This window comes from Copidosoma floridanum, unplaced genomic scaffold (genome assembly GCF_036245765.1).
Source record: "Copidosoma floridanum isolate Cflo_tuat_1 unplaced genomic scaffold, Cflo_Japanese_pri ptg000027l, whole genome shotgun sequence".
NCBI lineage: Eukaryota > Metazoa > Arthropoda > Insecta > Hymenoptera > Encyrtidae > Copidosoma > Copidosoma floridanum.
The window spans coordinates 6836067-6859360 of record NW_028321904.1 but is presented as its reverse complement, the minus strand read 5'-3'; the positions used below and the strand labels follow the sequence as shown (position 1 = coordinate 6859360).

Genomic DNA, 23294 nt, shown 5'->3' with positions numbered 1-23294 from the left:
CGCAGAAGTGCTAAAAAAAAGTAACTCTATTTTTGCTGCTGATATTATACTATTACCGATCTTCTGAAGTTTACTCCTCTGATAGAAAGATACCTCATTACACGTGTTATGGAGGGCCTACTTCAACAATTGAATCCGAGCTCTATCATTTGTTTGAAATGCTTCCAATTGCGTACGCGTTCGCACCAACGTGTCAGAATTCCTATCCAGCATGTGTTCGAGTTAGATGTTTGTCTGGGCTAAAAGTTAATTGATTGCTTCCGTTTCGCGCGGTGAACTTAAAGTGCCCCATGTACGTGGTTCCTTAGTTAGCATACTACCTGGATGGTATTTAATTTTGGATCGATATTCAAAGTATTTTTATTACTTGTCACAAAGCTGGTATAATGAGTTATAGTTACTTTATCTGAATGCGGTACTAAGTACCCTCAAAAAGCTACTGATATAAAGTATGTAGACCATAATGACAACTGCTTAGAAAATGAGATGTGGAAAATGATTTTCTGGTTTAGCTCTTCGTAGTTATAAAGCCAGTGAAGGTGCAATGTCTTACGGGGAAGTGCTAGACTGTGATGATGATACCGTAGTGTGTCTGACGATAAAATGACGTTGTCCTTGTCAAAGTCAGAAAACTTCTATACATAGGCCTGTGGAGGTATGAGTGTTATCACGGCTGACTTACCTGCAATTGGAACAGGATTCTTAACAAGTGGAGATTCAATATTTTTACGGCTTCTTACAACTCTCTTTTTACATCATCCTAAAAGCTCTGGTGGATCTAAAAATCATAAATGTTCTAAAGATACAAATAAGTTTTGCTGTATTTGAACAGATTACATTGAAAATACTACAGCTAAAAATGGAACAGATTGAATTGAGCTTTAATGTAAGACAAGTTTTGATATTAAAGTTCTTCAGCTAAGAAAAAGTTTAGTCTTTAATACCACTCGTGGCTTATGCTATGATATAATAACCTGTTTCAAAAAACGCCAAAACAAAGGTTGACAGAAGTTTACGAATCCAACGCTACGGAACAAACCATTCAATGCCAGTGTTTGTTACTTCTGTAAAACGTCGTAAAAGGGTTAAAAAAAAGCCAGGTGTGGGTTTCGGGGCTTCCAGCAAAAATAAAACTTTAAACTTAAAGATTATTAACACTCCAACGGTGCTATCTCTGACAGTGGCATCGGAGTTCAGCAGAAGCACTGCTTCACCACGCCTAGAGTCTCTATCACAGGGTGCTTACCATTGCTTAACCTCAAGAACCGATTTCTTGAAGACTCTCACCACCCCCCAACCTCCCCTCGCTGCTATATGTCAGCTACCTCCACAGGCTGGTTTTAACAAATATATATGTAGATGTCAACGCCCATGAGAGTCAGTTGGGTGTCTGTGAGATTTCACGAAAATTGTGTGAGGACTGCGGTATATGGTAGTAATGGTGCTCTAAGAAAAATTATGTGGTAAAGTGTGGGAGTACATACGGGTTGTAAATGGTTTCGACAAAAATTTTGCTAAGCCGAAGCCTAAGCTTATGCTAAGTTGTTAAGTTATTGTGAAAAGATGTAGAGGGCTGTGAAAAGTTTTTGTGGGATTCTCTACGGAAGTAACTATGTTGTATAAGAATGTATTTGCATATAAGTGTAGTATTTATCAATTTACCACTTTTTTAAATGAAACTACAACAATGTCAGAGGTACTTTATTTGCACTAAAAATATTGTCATTTGAAAAAATACATCTTTGCTTATTCATAATAAACGAAAGCATTATTATTTAAAAATATTTTTTTAAATCTTTATAGTTATATTAATAAGCTGGAAAGGTTGTTTATATAGTTCGGATCAATTTTTATAATTGCAAATGATGATTTATAAAAGTAGTTGTACCATACTATCTGTAAAATATAAATAATTGGTAATTATTAGATTTCTGACTATGAATTTAAAATATTAAGGTTAATAATTAGGTTTTGACTATCGTGTAGATACTTCTTTTAATAAATTAATAAATAAATGACATGGACGTTTGGTATTAACATGAAATACTATAACTATGCAGCTATCAGCATACTCATTATACATTAGACAATGCTTTTGATGAATACTTTGTTTTACTGTCAGAAGACAAAAAGTTCGAAAGTGAAACCACTTACATTATAGATCAAATTTCTTTCATCACTGTTATAAATGATTATTATTATTTTTTTTTTAACCGAATTCTTACTGTAGTCTGTAACTTAACAGATTGGTTTATTTTACAAGTTGTTTACAGCACAGTTATTAGTTTATTTTTATAAAGTTAAGAATGAAGAAAACATGATTAATATAAATTATGTAATACGCTTCGTTATTGCAAATTAATATAATTATTATGTTTGCAGTGTATACAAAAAGGCTGAATCCATGAGAAAGATAGGACTTGAACCGTTTTAAGCAATGGACGTTTCGGAGATTTGTTTGAAACTTATTGTAACGTCCTCGACTGCAGAAATATAGTTGTTGTTAAATGTTTTTGGTATGAAAAATAACTTCGTATGAAACGGTTTGGCCGATGGTTTGATTACTGTTTTGTGCTAAAAAAAAAAAAAAAAAAAAAAAAAATTGTAAAGATGAACAATGCAAGTCTGGAAGTAAATAAGTTGTTTTTAATGAGGAAAAAAATAAATGCACGAAGTATCTTAATTTTTTTTAATGAAAGCTCTCCTTGTAACGTTTTGCTGAATAGTCCGCGTCAGTCTCAATAAGCTCAAAAAATCGCTGATTTAAGACATTTATACATATGAAAAATTTGACATAAGTGTGTATTGTCTGGATAAGACAATAAATACAAATGATCTAGAAATAGTTATAGTTTATAAGAAATAGTACCTTGAATAAGGTGGTGGAAAAATTATACTTTCTTGCTCACTTTATTTCTAGAAATACGTAAAGTCTTAAATGAGAATAAGATTGTATCATGTCGTGCCACACTTAGTATGTCACTTTAAACCTGGCGTACGCAATAAAGTTTTTTGTCTTGAAATACTAACGTGCACATATTAAAGAGCTTTAGTTACTTGTTACGTACGTTGACTTTAAAGTTAAGCTTTGAAATACTCTTTTTATATTGACGTAGGGATATTAATTTAGGCCCTTGATGTTTTCTGAAATTCGCACAGAGAAAAATGACAAATTAGATGATAATGGTGAGACTTACAATGTCAATACATTTTTTAAAATTTTAAGAGACAAGCATAACCAATTTACTGTAGCAAAAAATGGATATAATTATCATACATTATTCATACAACGTAACATTTAAGCAGTTTAAAGAAAAGTGATCTTGATCCAATTCAATATGTATGTACATCAATCTAGTTTTGAAGCATGGAGCTTGACATGTATGCATTATTCACAGATTTTTAAAAACCTTTATCTTTGTGGATCAATACATTTAAATTTAATGCTGGGATAACATTTTGTTAGTAGCAAATGTTTCATGGCAAAATATGGCACATTCTCGCTAGTACATTTAAGGAACACGAAGTGCTGATAAACAGCCTGATAAGGCTGTAGGTTGCTACTGGCCCATTAACATATGCTGCCTTAATGGTTACGCCTGACAATTAATACTCCAAAGTCATTAGTTCATTATTACAAATAGAGAAATACTTATTGTTGGACTTTTACTAAATATTTGAACAGCTTTTACTAAATATTTTTTAATACATCTTATAAAAGTCCGGGTTTTACCACGTATGTTATTGAAAAAAAACTTTTTTCGTTATAAATTAGTTGATATTTTGGGATACGCTGCATTTACTGGCAAGTAATACTAAAACATTTAAAATGAAGTTATACGACAAGATATTTTTTCTTATTTTATGTTGAGACGTATTCATAACAAGGGTTACAATTGCTGTTAAGAATGAGTGATTGGGCGTATGTAAAAAATGCTAGCATTTATTTAGAGATGTAATTGGGGTAAGTGGTACGAAGTTGTTTTTAAATCACCAAAGGATTCGACAAAAGTGCACAATTTTGTGTGGTCCAGTCAAACAGCACGTTGTGACATGGCTTTACTGAGTCTTTTTTATCAACATAATATACTTTTTTAAATTATCCACTTATTAAAAACTTAAAGCTTTTTATAAATAACATCTTACTTCTGAGTATCCTTATTATAAGGATAATTGCACCACGTTCCATACCCAGCAAAAGGGCTATTAACATTATTGGCTTATCACAAGTACATCTACATCCAAATATCGTCAGCCAAAAAGGTATAACCTTATACTTAAGATACTACCACACAATACAATCTCTTATTTTTAGGCTCTTACTATTATATATTTTGTTATAGCGCTTTTTTCTACAGATTAGCAGAGTATAAATCGAGTGACAACTTTACAGAATATATATATGATACTGATAAAATTTTTCTCTCATAAATAGCTTCTCTATGATTTTAGTAATAGTTTATTTTTATTCTTATGATAAATCAACAAGACTGGCATAATAACAGTTAATAAAATAAATGCCTAAAATTTCAATTGCTAAGAAATTTCAAGTTAGAACTTATCTTACAAATAATGAGTAATAATCGATATTCATTTAATTATAAGCTCGTAATACGTACCTGTAATGAGGCATGGTGCCAAATTTAAGAATCTTGTTAACACTATCTAAGGCTGCTATTTCAGAATTCTGATTACTAGTAGGTGAGCTAAAACATTGCTGAGTTATCTTTTTTGAGTAAGGTGGATCAAATTTCTGAATTGTGCTTTTTTTTCTACAACACAAATGAATAATTAAAATTAACTTTATGGTTACAACTAAGAGTGAAATTATGTTTCTTTAAATATCATAAGCCAAAACTTTATGTATTTATATAATTTACAAAAAAAAAAATACTTTTTAAAACTTAATTGTAAATGTATAGGCCCCATATTATTATTATTTATATATTTGAAACACATTTAGTCAACTAAATAATCTGAAGAAATAGTTGGTAAAAGAGAGCATTACAATTATGTCCATGTTGTAATACTTTACAGCATTTTGACTATTTTAAAATTTATAATTAAACACGTAGTTGGCAACTATAACCAATATCAGAACCTGTTTTAAAGCTTAGTTAGCAATCATACACTTCCAAAAAAAATTTTATTCAAGATGCTTAGCTTGAGATAATATTCCGTGTGAAGTTGAAATATACAAGGAAAGCTGCATTAGGCAGACTAAAAATTTGAGAGATGAAGGTATAAAAACCACGGTAAACTTCCGTTGCCTAATAAGTTTTATTCACCCCACCCAAGTTTTTTTGACGTATTTTTATTTGTTTGATTTTTGATGGCAGATTGGCGTAATCTTTGTACATCGTTAATTATACTATTTTTACGTACGATAGCAAACAATTATGCGTGTGTGCACCCTTACTGGCCTGGGCTCAGAAGGGTCGGGGAATATAAAAAAATAGTTATAAAAAGAAACAGTGATGCAAAAAAGTTGGGAGACATTAGCTAGAGACTCTAGAACGAAAAGACCAGGTCCGCGAGACTATATACAATACACGCGCAACTTTCCTTGAATACAAAGAGCCCTAATAAAGTATAAGTTTAGCAGAAGTCGCTATTTTACTTATTTCTGAACAGAAAAAACCACGAAACAGCTGGTGTTAGAAGTGGAATAGAGACATCATTTTTTACGGTCCATCACATGCGTGGAATCACTTAGCCTTGAAAAGAAAAAAAAGTTTTTTTTTATTAATCAACGTAATTAAGTAAAAGAAAAAAGGAAAATTTCGCCCATTGCATAAAAAAAGCAGTGTTAAAAGTGCTGGATGCTAAATTCAGTGTTTTGAAGATTAAATAGAAGTGACGGATAGGAAAAATACACCAACGGTTACCGTAATTGTACAGAAAGAAGTTTTAACTACCGGAATAGTTATGATCATCCTCCTTACACGAATAATTAGAACTACAATTACAATTATAAATAAAATACCTGTTATAATGCAGGTTATAACAGATGTAACAATAACTACAACAGGAATACTAATTATTTAGGAAACAACAATAATGGTTACAACAAGCTAGATGGTAACTACAATAGTTGTAGAAGTAATTGTAACTGTAATAAAAATTATAACAGGAGTGCAAATTATTACGACAGAGGATGCCCAGATAAAATAAATAATGCACCTGATGAAAATATTTTTACTTATAGTATGGATCATTTGAACTCGCAGGATGGTCGTCATGGTCCCCAAGCGCCGAGCGGGCCGCATAAATAGAAAAAGAGATAGAGCGTAAGAATGGGACAGAGGCCACCAAAAAAGAGATGGAGCAAACAAAATCAGACAAATAGACCCTGGAGAAACAGGCCTCTAGCAGGCTCCTCAAACGGCTGCAAGTGTTTACGAAGAAAGAAGATTTTAAATAAAATCTATGACTAGAAGCCCTTCAGCTGACAAAAAAAACATCAATGAAAACATGAACCTACTTCTCTTCGCAAGGTAAATATATCGAGTACCAGAAGCAAATCACCATTAGTAATATTAAGCAGCAATTAGCTGCAATCACTTAGCGCAAAATTTAACTGGAATACTGGTGCCAAAGTATCATTTATAAAGAAATGCTGTCTCACTATAGACACGCGCATATGGAGCAGAGAAAAAGTCCTAATACTTGGCGTCACATATGGAGCATGCTGCACATTTGGGACGACTAAAATACCTCTTGACGGTATTATAATTACTTTGCATGCAGTCTTAGATACCTTTCCGATAGAGATGGAATTCATTATTGGCTGGGACGCTTTTAAGTGGAATAAGGGCCTCATAAGCGCCAGAGTAAGTTATTTAAAATTAAAAGGCATCAAAATCTAACTATTGAAACTATAATATTTGAAAATCCCCGCAAGGTCGAGAGAAACAATATTTGCTTACATGAAAGATGAAAGCAGCCACATAAAAGTAGGCTGGATTCCATTACAATACATAAAAGAGGGAATCTTATTCGGTAACTTTATAGGAGAAAATAAAAAACTTAAAAACATGTGCAGGGATGAGAAATACAGCATATAAACAAATTCAGGCACCAATACCATAGGTAAGTGTTTTTGAATGCAAAATCAGATAAGAGGTGGAGCCACTCGGCATCACTGGGGATGATGCCAAAGGCCTAAATAAAGGCATGATCAGGTTGTTCAATATAAAAAGTTTGGACGAAAATATAAGAGATAAAAAAAAAACGGAAAAAAGAAGGGTAATAAATAGTTAAGATAGGGATAATTTTAACAACAGCGTTAAAAATCTTGGAAACCATAAGAAATCAAACATAGTATCATGAAAAAACGTAATGTTGAAAATCATTGATACATCAGGCTGTTTCACGGAAAAATAAGATCATATCCAAAATCTCATAGAATACAGTTTTTGTGTATTTAGCCTCGATGACAAGCCACTAAAGGCTACAAACTTACTTAAGCATGGAATAACAACGTTAATGAAGTATCCAATTGTGGCAAAAAGGTTAAGGTATTCGATAAAACTAAAGGAACAGATGCAGGTCAAAATAGAGATGCTATTGCAGCAACAAATAATAATCCAACCATAAACATCTTTAAGCATCTTAAATATGTGGATTGTCCCGAAAAACATGGAACAAAACGAGGAAAAACGATAGAGGGTCGTAACAGACTTTAAGCTACTAAACAAGATAACAATCGGTAAGTGCTATACATTACCACCCCAGAATGAAATTTTGGAAAGTTTGGCAGCTGCAAAATATATTACCATGGATTTGGAGAGTGGGCTCTTCCAAGTTAAAGTTTACGAGAAGGATGCTTATAAAACAGCGTTTTCAGGACCAAACGGACACAACTAATATAAGTGAATGCCGATGGAATGCATAGACCCTTCCAACCACATTTATGGGAGAGATAATACTAGGACTAGTGGGTCTACAAGAACGTGAGATAGAAGTATACGTAGATGACATTATGGTATTCACAGAAAATTTGGAACAATATGGGATAAGGTTCAAAAGACTCTCAAAATGGTTAGCCAATGCAAACCTCACAACAAAACCGAGAAAATGTCAATTTTTCAGAAAGGAAGCAAACGAGCTTGGACATATTGTAGGCAATAGCCAGATCCAAACAAATCCAGACAGAATTTAAGCAGTGAGAAGTTCTCCTAAGCCAACAAATGCGAGAAAAATGAAACAATTCTTTGGGTTAGCAGGATGTTATTGACGCTTTATTAAAGATTACGCATAAATATCCCAACCACTCTCAAAACTTACAAAAAAAACAGCTGAATCTAAATGGAAGGAAGAAGAAGAACGTGTGTTTATCAAACTAAAATACGCTCTGTGCAGTAAACCAGTATCCAAAGATACAGATATAAGTGAACCCCTTATTATAACAACCAACGCATCCGACTACGCCATTGGAGTAATTTAAAGCCAAGGAGAGATCAGTAAGGATCACCGATGTGAATACGCACCAAGATGTTTGAACGGTAGTGAATAACGATATCCAACATACGATTAGTAATTGTTGTTAATAGCTTACGCCAAAAAGTAATTTACACCATATTGGTACCAAAAACAGGGAAGGGACATTTACGAAGACGCAAATGCACCACCAGTACGCCTTTATAAGATGCGTACAAGGAGACAAAGGAATCTGACATGGAAGAATAAGGAAGACAAAGTAGAAACATCGGAATCAGATGAGTCAGACAAAAAAATAGTTGAAAATAATCCCAGAAAACTTAGAGACATTAAAGACATATAAAGCATTAGCAGCTACAGGACGAGAATGAAAAATTTTGGGAAAACCGAAAGATAAGAAAGAAAAAGATTCCCTTGCAGTGGTAAATAACAAAGAGCAAATTTTGTTGCCAGGAACAACGGACAATAAACAAGCGTACATGCGCAAAGAGGAAAATATGAAAAAGGTAGCGAAAACAGCGAGCACATCGTTTATGAACGAGAGAAACGTTACACAAGAACTTTTACACAATATAAAAGGCGAAAAAAAGATTGAGAAGAAGCAAAAGAAGCAAGAAATCGATAAGGCTAATGAAAAGCGTATAAGGCCTCCGCCAGAACCACCACTACCACGAGATCCTTAAAGTGACTGCAAGCCATTAACTGACCACAGTACAACTACAATAGTTATAATAATAAGCACAATAATAATATAAAAAATAATAATATTCATAAAAAAATGAAAAATTTAAGAGTAATAGAGCTTGTACATTAACATAGGATTGTATAAAAAAACAGGATACACAGAAACATACGTGCATAAATATATAGTGGAAAGCGCTATTTTTCTTCACTTCGCCGTCTTTGGACGAGCAGCAAGCGAACATCAAATTGTACAGAGAGCAAATATAAAATAACTAATAATGCTATTACAAACAGATATTGAGGCATTTAAACATCTCTCCTTCTTTAGAAACAACTTTTATAGAATACGTACGAAAAAAAAAATTTTTTCTCTTTGTGGCCCTCTGACGAGCCACAAAAGATCGTATATTAACAGAAGCTGGTGAAAAATCGATAACGCTAAAAAAATGAAAATATATATACGCACACTGGTTAAAAATAATAGCAATAACATACAAACGATATGGTAACAGAGCATAGAGGATACAAGACGTGTGCGTGATATTCTCTAACAAAAAATATAACAAAAAAAATGCATAATAAGAGCAATGTTAATATTAGTAACAATAGTAACGATAATAATAATAACAACTAAAAGATAATAAATAGCTAGCGTTACGAAAACAAAAATGAGGCGCTACAATCAACAAAAAACTTTATAACAGGTATAAACATAACAACAATTAGGCTATAAGCGTGGAACATGCAGGGTCAAAGAGACGAGCAAAAAAACAAAAAAAAGTTGGAAGGCAGAAGGGAGTCTGAAAAGAAAATCAATCAAATTTTAGGTAACGCAAGCTTCCTGTCTTTATCTCTGGGCTCTATGATCCCCTAAAGCAGCCACATCCATGGTATTTAAGAGGCACCCCTATCTTCTTCAAAAATAACCTAAGAGCTTCCCACTATCCCCGACAATTTCACAAAGATCCTTCCCTAGGCACGGACCTGGAGAAATCAAAAATGATTGTCGTAATCTAATGGAGACTCACCGACGTTGCAGTGAACACTCTTCGCTGACGCTAGTATCCGGAAGAAGACAAAACTAGCATCGCATTGAAATTCACAAGAAATAATGAACGTAATGGATTACCTGGACGCTAGGGTCGCGTTAGAGAAATAACTTAACAAATTCTGCTGAAATAAGCTCGCCCAGAACCTCATTATGTGGAAGACACCAAAGAACCAGGGAAACTACGGTGGTGGCAGGAAAACCACCGGGATGATGGAGAAAAAAAAATGGAAAAAGTGGTTGAGTTGTAACCCACTTAGACAAAATAGAGCGTATGAATTAACAAAAAGCTGCAATACAAGCCAGGGAACAGGGAGAGTAGAAAGTAAAAAACAATAATTGTAATTAATTGACACCAGCACCATCGGATCATTGAAATTGGTAACGCTCCATTATAATTTCTTTTCCATGCATGACACACCAGAATGGAAAGAAAGAAGCACGAGAATTCTACGAAAGAGAAATTGAACTAGACTTATGTGAGCCAATTAAGCCTCTGGTACAAGATAGACAATTTCTCAGACTTGCCTCTGTTGGGGTATAATAATAATAAAATTTCACAAGAAAGTTTATTGATTGTATAACAAAAAAAATGAGAAAATATAATAACGAAAGTAACAAATTAGAGAAGAATAAGACATTAGTAAGAAACAAATTGGAAAAAAACAATAATGACAAAGTAAGAAAAAAATAACAATTTAGAAAAAAATTAGCCCCTGTTGGTTTTTGAAGGTAGATCGGCGAAATCTTTGTAGATTGTTAATTATACTATTGTTACGTACAATAGCATATAGCTGTGTGTGCGTGCACCTCTGTTGGCCTGGGCCCAAAAGAGTAGAGAAATAGAGAAAAGAAGTGATAAAAAAGAAAGAACGAACCAGGAGAGTAAAAGGAAATTAGCTAGTGACTCGAGAACGAAAAGAATAGGCCCGTGAGACTAGAATACGCGCACAACTTCTCTTATATCAAAGGGTCCTAATAGAGTATAAGTTAACCACAAGTCACGCATTCATTCATTCCTGTATCGAGGAATTCAAGTTATACTATCAACAATTTCCAAGCACAGTTTTGAAAATTTTGTTATTTTAGTAAAAAAAAGGCTTGGGTACATTTTTTGGCGTTTTCGTGACAAAATACTTACTGAGATGTATATATACGTGAGCCCCAAAGTATTTGAGCGAAAATTTTTAAACATTTCTGAAACCAAGTATTTTTGATTCATAAAGCTTTACTAGAGTGACAGAAAGATGCTTTTTTATATGTTAGAAGAAATAAACATAAACTGGAAGTCTTTTCCTATGGGCACTACAAAAAAAATTGTTGAAGAATTATATGACAACGTTGTCGTTTGCAGTAAGGGATCACAGAATTTTAGGCAAAAATCGTGCGTTATGCCTCAGTGCTTCGTGATCAAATAATTATTTATACTTTCTTAAGGAGACACGATGAAACATCAGAAACGTAAAAATAATATTGCTACCTAGTTTTTCTACATTTCTTTGTCATGGGAGCTTAAGAGAAAGAAAAGTATTTTATGTTCGTGTGTTGTCACACGAATAAAAGCTTTTTTTAGATTCTTTGTAGACTCTGAGAATCAGAAAAAAAGCATTCCTTAAACTTTGATAACCCTTTACTAAAAAAGCCTAGGTCTTATATGCATACATTCCAATGAGCTTTTTTTTCCAAGCATGTCAAAAAACGTAAGTTATATTTTTATTAAAAAAATGTTCTTTTTCATTCGTTAATTATAATTGATCATATTTATTAATGTAAAGATTAGACGGAAATCCATTATTAAAAATCATGGGCAAAAGCTTAAAAGTATTAAAAAAAAAAACGCTTAAATGGGACCATTTTAAAAGCCACAGAAACCCACACCCACCTGCCATCACAGTGCAGTCAGGTTTTTTTATTTTTTGTTGTATTTTTTCAAAGCTTACAGGTATTTAATTTTTATCAAAAGCTTATTTACTCTAAGAATTTATAAGGAGCCCACCTTACTCCTTTATGTACGAACTTCTTTTTTGTATTAAAAAATATTTGTATTAAACAAAAAATACTAAATCATGCTTTATCCATGTTACTTTGAAATTTTCAGGCTTCCAAAGGAGCTCTCGTCGATCTGATTTATAATCTATGTCTCTGCTTGCATTTCCCCGTAATAATGTCACGGAAAGACAGCTTTTGTGTGGAACAAAGAGAACACAAGCTTGCAAGGCTAATAAACAAAGTAAAAAAAGTTGAACGCTACTTCACCACGCTCGTTACTCTTTGCTTAAGCTCTTCCACAAGTTACCAAGTAACCCCTATCGCCCTTGCACGCGCATTTGTTAAGTTCAGGACAATTAATCAATAAACACAGTGCGTTAAATTCTAGAACGTGTGTCACGTTACTAACTCCTATTCCTAGTGTGTTGCTTGACCGCAAGTATACATTTACTTTAAACAAAGCCCACTTCATCGGTGCGAACAATCTACAAAACTATACTTAAAAGAACATAGTTACGATAAACTTAGATCTTTAGTGCCTTATCTTGATAGTCCCACAATTAAATAACTTGAATTCTGAATACTGTCATATCTCTGTTATCCCATAACTAAAGAAACCATGTAGTAAGAAAATTTTCAAAGACAATTAGACAATCTTATAACTTTGTTGCCATCCAGGGTCATAATTTATTTACTATTAATAATTAAAACAGCTACTATTTAATAAATTTATTTGTTTTACATAAATTTTATTTTTGAGTGTTGTGCGCAGCTGCGATATCTAACTTTGCACTTGACAGTACCACCTATCGCTCACTAGGTGGCAACTACTAGTTTCTGGTAAACATTGCAAATAAGAATGTAGTATACAGTTTATTAAAAGAGTTACGCAATGACCCAAAAGTATCGTTCCAGATCATGCAAATACAAGTATTGCATGCATCTTGTTTTATCTAACTGTTAATACAAAGCAGTCGTAGACTAAAGTACATACTCAATTAATATCACTGTACACAAAGAAAACTTCTTTCTTGCTTTTATTTCTACCTCTCTTCTATTTTTTTGTCATTCACTATTTCAGTTGCCCATGGTGCTCATGAGCCCTCCACCTATAAATCAGGAGTGGAGGCAATTGACCCCTGGGTAGCGGCTTGATGACTGTCTCTCTCAAGATGACGCCATGGTGTCCTCTCTAGAGTTCCTCCCACGAAAAGCCATTTGGGACAAAACCACACAGGTTTCAGAGGATTTATTTAAGATTACTCAACAACCATTATGAAGGACGATACAAGGTGATCCTACCCAACGGGCTAGGACAACCCCGATCAATCTTAGTGCCTTTGCCCCACGAAAGCCAACGCTCCCTACTACTCCTTTTCCAGCCGCCAGCCCAGAGCTGATAGAGGGACCTTAACCCCTTATCCACAGTGTCATCAAAGTACTACTTCCTGTTTGGGATCCAGAAAAATCTTGGTCAACGGGTGACCATCGAGGATATACAAAGCGGCTTAGGTGACGATAGTATGTAGAGTATATATATCTATGTAATACAGTTCAAAAATATACATATATAGATATTAGTCATCTTGGTGACTAGTCCTCCTTGACTCCTGAGAATTTTTGCTTGGCCATCTACTTCTCTTACAGACGACTCTGATCTCGAAGGAAGCACTGACCGTGCAACTCCCACGACACCCCGTGGGATACCACTGACCTTGTTTGGTCTAGGGGATCGCCTTGATTTGCTAGGAGACGGCCTCCTACTTCCTCTTGCGACTCGAAATCATCCCCCCCCCCCAACAGCCCTGTCTCAACAACTTATTGTAAAAGAAACTGTATAAAATTGGCTTTTAATCCTGTGATTCCTTCAAACTATATTATTTTTACCAAAAAAATCCGCGTAGTGTTAAAATCTTCATTATGGTAGAAGAAAAATTTTTCAGCTTTAGGTAAAATCCAGCTATGTAATACGGTACTCTTTTAAGTTAAAAATAGTATGCAGTAGACAAGTTATAAATATAGAATAACTGTTTAAAATGTACATAGTTATGCAAGCCTAAGCTTAACTTATTTTTAAAAAAACCAGTAGGCAGTCATGGGACTGCCAACCGGAGTAAAAACTTAAAACCATGAACTATATTTTTACTTAATTTTTGAAATAAATTTGTTGCCATCCAAATCGTTTATTGTTTTAAAAATAAGTAGTCTTAAATTATAGAATCCATATAATTATATCGTTATTGGTAATACACATGATTACATGCATATCTCCTTATGATACATATTTTAAATAATGAGTCATAAAGCTTATAACACGATAAAACAGATATTCCCTAAGCTGGTAATTCCGAGGATTATGCGATTTGTCATGGAAATATTTGTTTTTCAATTTTACTACAATAGATACTGAGGAGTCAGAAAATATTTATGAAAAAAGTTAGACAACTTACGTCTGATGTAGGCTTATTATCAGTTTTTAATAAATTTATTTAAAGTCCTTGACATGCAACTAGTAGATATTAAAATTGGTTTTCTAGCACGAACCCTAAATACTTACGTAAAAAAAAGTGTTATTACATTTTTTTTTTTAACAAATAATTGAGGTTCGTAAGAAGGCTACTAAATAGTTTGTAGAATAATTGTTAATCACTTCTAATAAATTTGTTTAAAGGAGAGAGTGAGGCTAATAAACTTGCAATTAAATATTAAATTATACCTTTATAAGTTTAAATAATTTTAGTAAAATGTAAGATATTATAAAGCATAAATTAATTAGTAACAAAGAGTGATGACGTGAATAAATTTCAAGTATATATGTGTGTGCGTATGTGTAAGGTAATAAAGTTTATAGGAGCTTAGTCACTACTAGTGATTTACTTGTCACGTATATACATCACTTATGTCCGTGCACGTATAAAACTATACAGTTGAAGTTGAACTGTTAAACTTGCATGCATAATTAATATTGCTACTACTGGATGTATACTAATACACTATACACTTATCTAGTTATACTGTAACATGCATTGTATAGTATATACAGTTTACAGTATATACATGGACACATGGCAAAAAGTTATATACCAATATAGTATGTCATTAAACTAGTAAGGTAGTTAGTAGTGACGTACTATACGTACACCATTAACCCACACATATGCAGTTTGATTCGAAATTCAAATGCGCACTATCCGCACTGCGCAGAGGATGCCGTTAGACATGGAGATAGTACTTAGCTTTTGTCGGCATGGCCATACCCCACCACACATCACCGTGCCACCAAGCTACTCTCTTCTCCTTTACCACTGGTCAATACAGAGCAGGTTGTCCTTCTCCTTCCACCCGTCTCGCTTCCACTTCATTCTCTCGCGCTTACATACAACTCTCTGCAAGGATCGCCTTGCTTTTAAATGAGAGCAATCAGACGTGAAAACAAGAGGTTTTTCCCATCTCAAATTGTCCAAAGCGCCTAAGGAAGTTTTCACTTGAAAAATACCCATATCAAAAAACTATGGTTCAAAATTCACTCTCACACAGTCCTTTATCCTTTAATAAGCTTTGTAATAAATTGTATTAGCATTTCCTTTTTTTGTCAGAGATCTCACCTTTTTGATGTCCCACAGTAATCTGACATAAGAAGTGCATTCCACTAACCTTGAGAACAGCTTTCCACAAACAGGCCAATAGTTTTTATAAATATATACTGCTGTCTATACAGTTTTACAGACTGCAGAAAACATTAGTAAAAAGAGACTACTGACCAAAAACTAGAGTGAGAAGCGTATTATTGACACACATCTACTTTTTATATTATTTGTATTTAATTTTGACTATATCTATATTATTAATCATATATATCACCTTAAACATTACCAAATTTGCAACATATATTAAAGCATGCATTTTTGCTCTGATATATGCATGCAAGGACTTACTCGAGGCATCGTTAATCTCTTATTGCCACACCGGATTAACTGCTGCAGTTCGGCACCTTTTGAGCTTCACGCATTTTCAGACGCTAGCCATCGGGTGATGGTGGTGATCGTGCACACGTGGTACTCTGACTCCAACAGGCACATACGAATTAGTCTGCTCACCAACAGCATGAAACTCTCTCATGTACGGAGTATTTGTCCCTCGTCAACAGTAGTCTCGTGAATGACGATACCAAGGCTAGAGCTGCGGGCAGCTTTGCTTACCGCGAACCTGCTTAAAATCGTCGCTGAGGATCTCGAGGTACCTATGAATTACTGTCATAGGCGAAAGAACTTGCAGATTGTGTAACACTGGTTGCATTCACCTTAGCTGACCAGCAACGGGCTCGTTGATAACTACGTAACGCTTACTTAGAACCTCCACTTATTAAGTTGATGTACATTGAAAGTTAATGTTCATAACATTAATAAATTTTCTATTAAATATTTTACTTGGAATAGGACATATTACACAGTTTTATGCTGTCAAACTATTCTTAGACTATTTTAAAACAAGTTTTTGTTAAAAGCCTTGGAACGATAGTATTGATAAAAATTATTAATGTAAGAAAAAAAATCTCCTTATTACTTAAAAAGTACACATCGAACACACTGTAGGAATTATAATCTATTCTTCTATGGTTATAAACAATTTTTCACTATTTCTTTGTCCATTTTTGTACGAATTTTAGCATTAAAAAACCTCTGTATTGCATAACAGAGTATAAAGTATTGTACAAAAATTGTGCTTCTTTGTAACCTACAACTAAATCTTGAATCGTGAGCGTATAAAGTATATGTGCAAGAAGTTATCGCGAAAAAAAACTTACTCAAAGCGCCGTACTACTTAAAATAGTTGAAAAACTTGTTTACACACACAAATATACAATGCGACCAACTTTAGCCTTTATTATACTAGCTTAAAAAATTTGAACCTAGACAAAAAACTCTGTTGTAATTGTACACATGTAAACGTGGTTATTTAAAGAATTCATGTTTTTACAACTCTTATGTATGGCACGATGAAAATCATCGATGAACCGTTAAAAAAGGGTTAGTCGTTTATGTTTTTGAAAATGAAAGCTGTTACTTAACAGAAGGGTGGACTCAGTCCTTGTTAAGTAAGTCAATGATTTATATTGTATTGTATTATTTACAATATGTATAAATTACATTTTCTTCATCAATGTTCAAAAAAAACAGTGATCAAAGACAGAAAATAATGTTAAACGTATCTGCTATTATTTAACATGGTATACTTTCACTAGTAGTAAAGATAACATGATTATACAGAGCTTAATTGAACCAGTATACAATCTTAATGTATATTAATCTAAGGATAGAGAATATTTACAAATACAACTATTTTACTCTCATTAATAGTAAGAATCATAAAAGTTGTCTAAAAGTAGATAACGGACTGTGTCGAAGATAAGTAAACCAGTGTTCTCAGCATCATTTGCGTTGCTTGCTTATAAAAAGAAGCAGGCAAAGTGCTACAAAAATATATTTTCGAAAAAAACCATTTTCTTTATAAAAGTCATATTTTTTGTATAAAAAACAAAAGTGTGTAGAGGAGAAAGGGATGATAGTTAATGCACAAATCAAATTTCTACATCTACAGATCCCCTTATATTTCAGCAGAATTAGCTGTTATAAGAATAAAAATAATTATTTTTTAACATAGTCATTAAGACACTAAATATGATATTCTAATGATTTTTTCTCAATTGTTACTATCAGCTAATCGAAGTTTCAGTTCAAATCGTCCCAAAAATCTTAAATAAGAAACTTAACTTATATTTTGAAATTAAAATAAGAGACTTACACAGCCATAATATTTTTACACATATGAATCGAATATGTAATATCTGTAATAGAGTATACATACTTTAATCTATTGTTACAAACTTATATTGAAGAAGTTCCAGTATTCTTATGTAGATAGATGCGCTATGTTCTGGTAAGTTCAAACCTGGCTGCCATAGCCTTTCGAGGAACTGACAGGAACTTACGCAGTTGACATGCCTTGTGGTGGGAGAGACCCACTTGGCCCACCAAGTCTCTAGGCTCCTGGCTGGCAAAGCCCTTAGCTCTACCAGGCTCCAACCATTGCTCTGCGCTTCTGGTGGCGTCTTCGAGCCCCGCATTATCACCAGAGCTGTGCCCAGAGATTGCGTGTAACACCATGCAAAATGTTGATCACAACGTGCTCGTAAAGTTCTCCGACCTTAAGGTGCTGTTGCGATTCCTCATGCAACTGCGGAGATGGGTGTACCTACGAACATCCTGGCTCCCCAGCTAGCGACTGCTCTTAGCACAGACCTCTAGTAAGCTCCGAGATGCCTATCTTACCTGTGTTTGCTTAAGTCATCTACAGACTTTATGGAAGAGATTAACTGCCTTTAAAACGGCGAGAATTTGGGAAAGAAGCACCTACTCTCCCACCTGGCTGCCTTTCTCTGCGGAGACACTCAAGTCCTGCGTATCAGCAGGTGACTCCAGCACTCCATGCTAAAGGATAAAAGAAAGCATTCACCAATCCTGTATGCGATCTGCTCTCTGGCCCAGCTTGTCGTTACCTGTTCATATCTTTGTGCTCTACACGGTGGCTTCCACCTAACAAATGCCTACGCTGCTTAGCGAGTGTGGACCGTTCGATACACTTGAATGATCAAGATCTACTTGCAACGGTGCATCACCTGTATGCTACTGCACACCTAGCTAACCGTGCAGCTGATGGCTCCGTTTCCCTTGTTCCGCATCACACCAGCTCGCATTTTCAGTTGAACGGGTGTCAACTACGCCAGGCCCTTTAAAGTGCTCGCTTCGAGGGGCCACGGTATCTATACCACGAAAGCATACATCACCGTTTTTGTGTGCATGTGCATAAGAGCCTGGCACCCCGACCTCCTTGGGGATATGACCACTGCATCTATGTTTGGCGAGCTGTCCCCATTCTGTGGTCAGCGTCGCAGAACAGCCTAACTTTGAAGCAGCAACACCACTTGCCTTTGTGGAGCGGACACCAAGATGTGAGCATATTTTGGCAACCTAGATGTCCGTCTTTCTGGTCCCTACCTCATTGGCGTGCTGCTTGACTGAGCGAGAGCCTTGACAAGATGAGCCGTTAGTCTCTTGTACTAGGAATTTGCGATCTTTTCTGGTGACGTTGGAGTCAAGAGTACTTAAACACGCTGCAGCAGTGGTCTGAATGGACGACACTGCAGTGAAACTTTGCCGTTGGAGACGTTGTTGTTCGTTCTTCTGGACAACACGCTGTCGAGTTGGCTGGGCACTGGCCTTTTGCCTAAATAATCAGGGTCCATTCAAGACCTAACAGACTTGTCCACGCAACGGCAATCAATACCACAACCAGCAAGTACGTTTGCCCCATTGCAAACCTGGATTTTCTGCCAGTCATGCCTCCTGCTGCTCCTGGTCCGATAACAACTGAGCCAGAATGCAGCCCAGACTCCAGTTTGGCGGGTGGCATATAAATCTCGTTATAAGAACAAGGTAGGTGAAATGCGAGGTAGGTAAAACGAGGTTGCTTCAGTTGGATCTCGCAGGCAGCCTACGTAATGAGCTAGTGGCGTGCTCGTTACTTTTGAAACAAGGCCCAGAGTGAGAGGACTAGAAAAAATCAGATGATTGTTTCTCAAGCCCCACCTTGCAGATCCGTGCTTCTCCGATTTGATTGCTAAGCTTGTACCTGCGACTTTAAATCCAAGAGACATCTCCACTTGACAAACTGCGCTCCATGGCCCCTTTTCTAACTTCATGCTATGTTGAGATTCTTAGAATGGAATAATGGCTGCGTTCACAGTGGTAGATTTAGTATAAAACTAGTGTCAGGGCTGAGCGTGTAACTTAAGCCATGTCGTAAATATAATTGGCATCGGGTCAAATATTATATTTACGACGTTTCATAAGAAGCAAAATCTTAAATTTGGTGATTTAACGTCACATGTCCCATCGTTGCTGTAAAAAGAGTGTGTAGACGTGCAAAAAATACTTCGACACCGGCAAAAGGATTCGACTGGGGCCATTCGGGTGTAATATTAAATATTTGTTCAAAAGTATCTTACCACTAGGCATGCATTGTCTTGAAACTCGGGCTGAATTTAAACTTGATTTGATTGTTAAGACACGTAACAGAAAAAAAAATGTTAAAGTGTGCGATCTATTTCCTACTAGTTTGAGGGCATTCGGTGTAGGTATGCGTCTTACCTTACGGGCTCCACTAGTTTAGTAAATTGTAGTGCGCTCATCAGGAATCGATATTGATGGCTTTTTGAGAGTTGATCGCGACCCGTGACCGGTCACAATACACTCAGAAACTCAGTAGTTCAATCGGGGAATCCGATAATCGTCGACTTCGACGAGATAAGTCAAAGTAACGTGGCGTCAACTTAATCTTTTATCCCATATTTAAAAAGTAAATGACGTAACAAGACCAATACACTTTCCGATTTATCGAATTCACCGATTGATCCCCTGTTGGGGGATCTGATCGCGATATTTCGATACAGCCTGATACTATTCTATAAATCTCGAAAATAGCGCTCTAATTGGTTAGTTCCAGTGATATTCGATGAAATACTTAGTTCAGAATAACTGACTAATCAAAGAGCTGCATCGAGTGATATCGGGCTGTACCAAAGTATCGCGATCAAAAGCACAGGGACGTAAGAAAAGCATTGGTTAATACGTATGTATGTGGAGAAGTATGAGGCACTACCGGCAGCCCAACTTTATTAATCAATAATGACGAAACTTCTTGGAGTAAAGCTATGAAAAAAATGTCATTTCAAATGCACAGTATTATAATCATGTATACTAAACATTGCCGTGTCAAACTGGTATTTAAAAATTCTTGTACGGCCATTTTTTTCGATTGACAATTGTAACCGCTACTTGTACTAAATAACTGTTATTATTATGTTCGTAATTTAGTTTTCTAGAAGAATCAGCAAAAACCATTAAGGACAATTAATTCAAAATAATTTTTTTTATTAATTCCTTGTTAGTATTAGAGACATACAGGGTGACGGATTGACCTAACCTCTGCCACATGCACCGTTTTCACACTATCTCTGAAAACGTAAGTGCATAGTGCTTGTGTTTGCACTTGTATATAGATGTACTAAACAGCGCTATTCTAACGTCTTTGCATATCATGTATATGCCAATTTAAATTTGGAATCGTTTTGTTGTGGTAGCCCCATAGATGCAGGGTAGAGCTGCAGGACAGAATTTTCTCTATAAGCGGCTATGCTTAGTCTATTCTGGGGCTCTACAATAGTAAACGATGTATCGTCATATTGCAAAATTCCTCTCTAAAATTTCTTTAGTTTTCTCAATTTTTTCAAACCTTTTTTATTCGAAGACTTTCAAGAGAAGTTTGTGATATCGCGATATATCGTTTAAGTTGGTAGAGCCTCTTGTGACAAGTTTCGATATATCGAAAGAAATAGTTTTTTGCGATATCCCATAGATCACGCGTGCGGCTTAACATAAAAAAACTAAAATCGCAAGCACAGTCTTAGGGAATATCGCACAATTTTTAAGTTGTTTTGATATATCGAAACGTGTGACAAGGCTCCTTGAGTGGTTTTGGGTATCTTAAATATATGATTTTAGCTCTGGTCTCAACTTCAACACAAAAACCTAACGTCGCGTAAACATTTAGATATCTGTTTGCACGTGGCGTCAAGATTCATGGTTGATGCTGCGACGGCAGCAAAACCCAGATACTTAACGGTGCGTTCGATTTACATCAGGCGATCGCGTATTGATCTCTCATCGGTTAGTTACTCCCAAGTACAGTATATCTACAAATAATACTGGTACTTGTACATGAATATACCAGACTATATCCGATCAGCAATCAACACGTGACTGATACGCAACCGACTAATGTAAATCGAACGCAATCTTGGGTACCGCAATACCACCGTTACTACAGGATAGACCTTTTGCACAGCAGGATAGACTTCACACGGCAGCTTATGGAGAAATTCCATCCTGCATCACTCTATTGAGCATCATGTGACTGGGTTCGTATTTCGTAACTTGTCCAGCTTACATTTACGCTTACTACAGTAGACTTCAGTTAGCGCAAGTGTCAGCAACTAGCTAGCTATTGCATTAAGTTACTCCCGGGGTGGTATTTTGTAACGTGTCTAGCTTACATTTGCTCGAGCTAGACTAGACAAACTAAACTTGACGTCATGTTACAATGCTAAAGTGAATGGTAACGTTCTATCAAAGCTAGCTAGTCTATAGTCTAGCGCTAGGCTAGCTGGTGCACGAAGTTACGGAATGCAGTCTTTGGACTTACACTGGACGTATTAGGTTATGCCACACAAGCTTATCCCCCAGATAGCGCGATCGTGCCTACGAGAATGTGGCGTCTTCAAGTGTAAGCATATATACAATGTCTACATGTATTAGTTTGTATTAAGATCGAGTTATTGAGTTATTTCGAACTCAAAATCCTAATATTGGAGTTTCAAATGTTTACCACAATGTACATGGATAGAAGGAGGCGTGGCGCTGACGTCGGAGAGCCTACTCTCGCGGAGTCTCGCAGATTTCAAAATTCAGCACCTCACGTAAAACGACATTGGTAATTGGCGCTTGAGCTTAGTTCAAATCACTATATATATATATATATATATATATATATATATATATATATATATATATATATATATATATATACACACATGCGCACCCTATGTGTATACACGTTTATTTGCGGTACACCGTACTTCCACGAGAGGTGATGCGTCTATGTCGCGCAATGCATTAACATGCGTTTTAAATGGGATTGCTAGACGTGACAATATGGATGGGCAAAATATATATCGATGTACCGAAAGTACCGATATTTTTTCACCGATATATCTACACGTTTTGCCGTTTCATTTTTATACTGATAAATCGTAGATCGATAGATTTTCAACGGTATCGAAATGATATCACGAACAATATATTTTCGTCCATACAAACATTTAACTGTCAAGATTATTAAAAACAAGAAAAACGGTGGTAAAAATTACGCACTGCAAATATACACAGTGCGTTTTTTATCAGTTAATTATTTTTGTATGTGCTAATACTTGAAATTAAACCCAATTTCCGTGTGC

The 23294-nt window shown here is 35.3% G+C and overlaps 1 protein-coding gene across 1 annotated transcript in view; it reads right to left on the bottom strand.

Moving 5' to 3' along the window:
- mmd (disintegrin and metalloproteinase domain-containing protein mind-meld) overlaps positions 1 to 23294 on the bottom strand; it is a 2100572-nt gene that overhangs the window by 441910 nt on the left and 1635368 nt on the right. The window contains exon 22 of the mRNA XM_089595760.1: positions 4620 to 4772. Within this exon, the coding sequence (XP_089451886.1) occupies positions 4620 to 4772 (153 nt within the window). The remainder of the gene's footprint in view (positions 1 to 4619; positions 4773 to 23294) is intronic.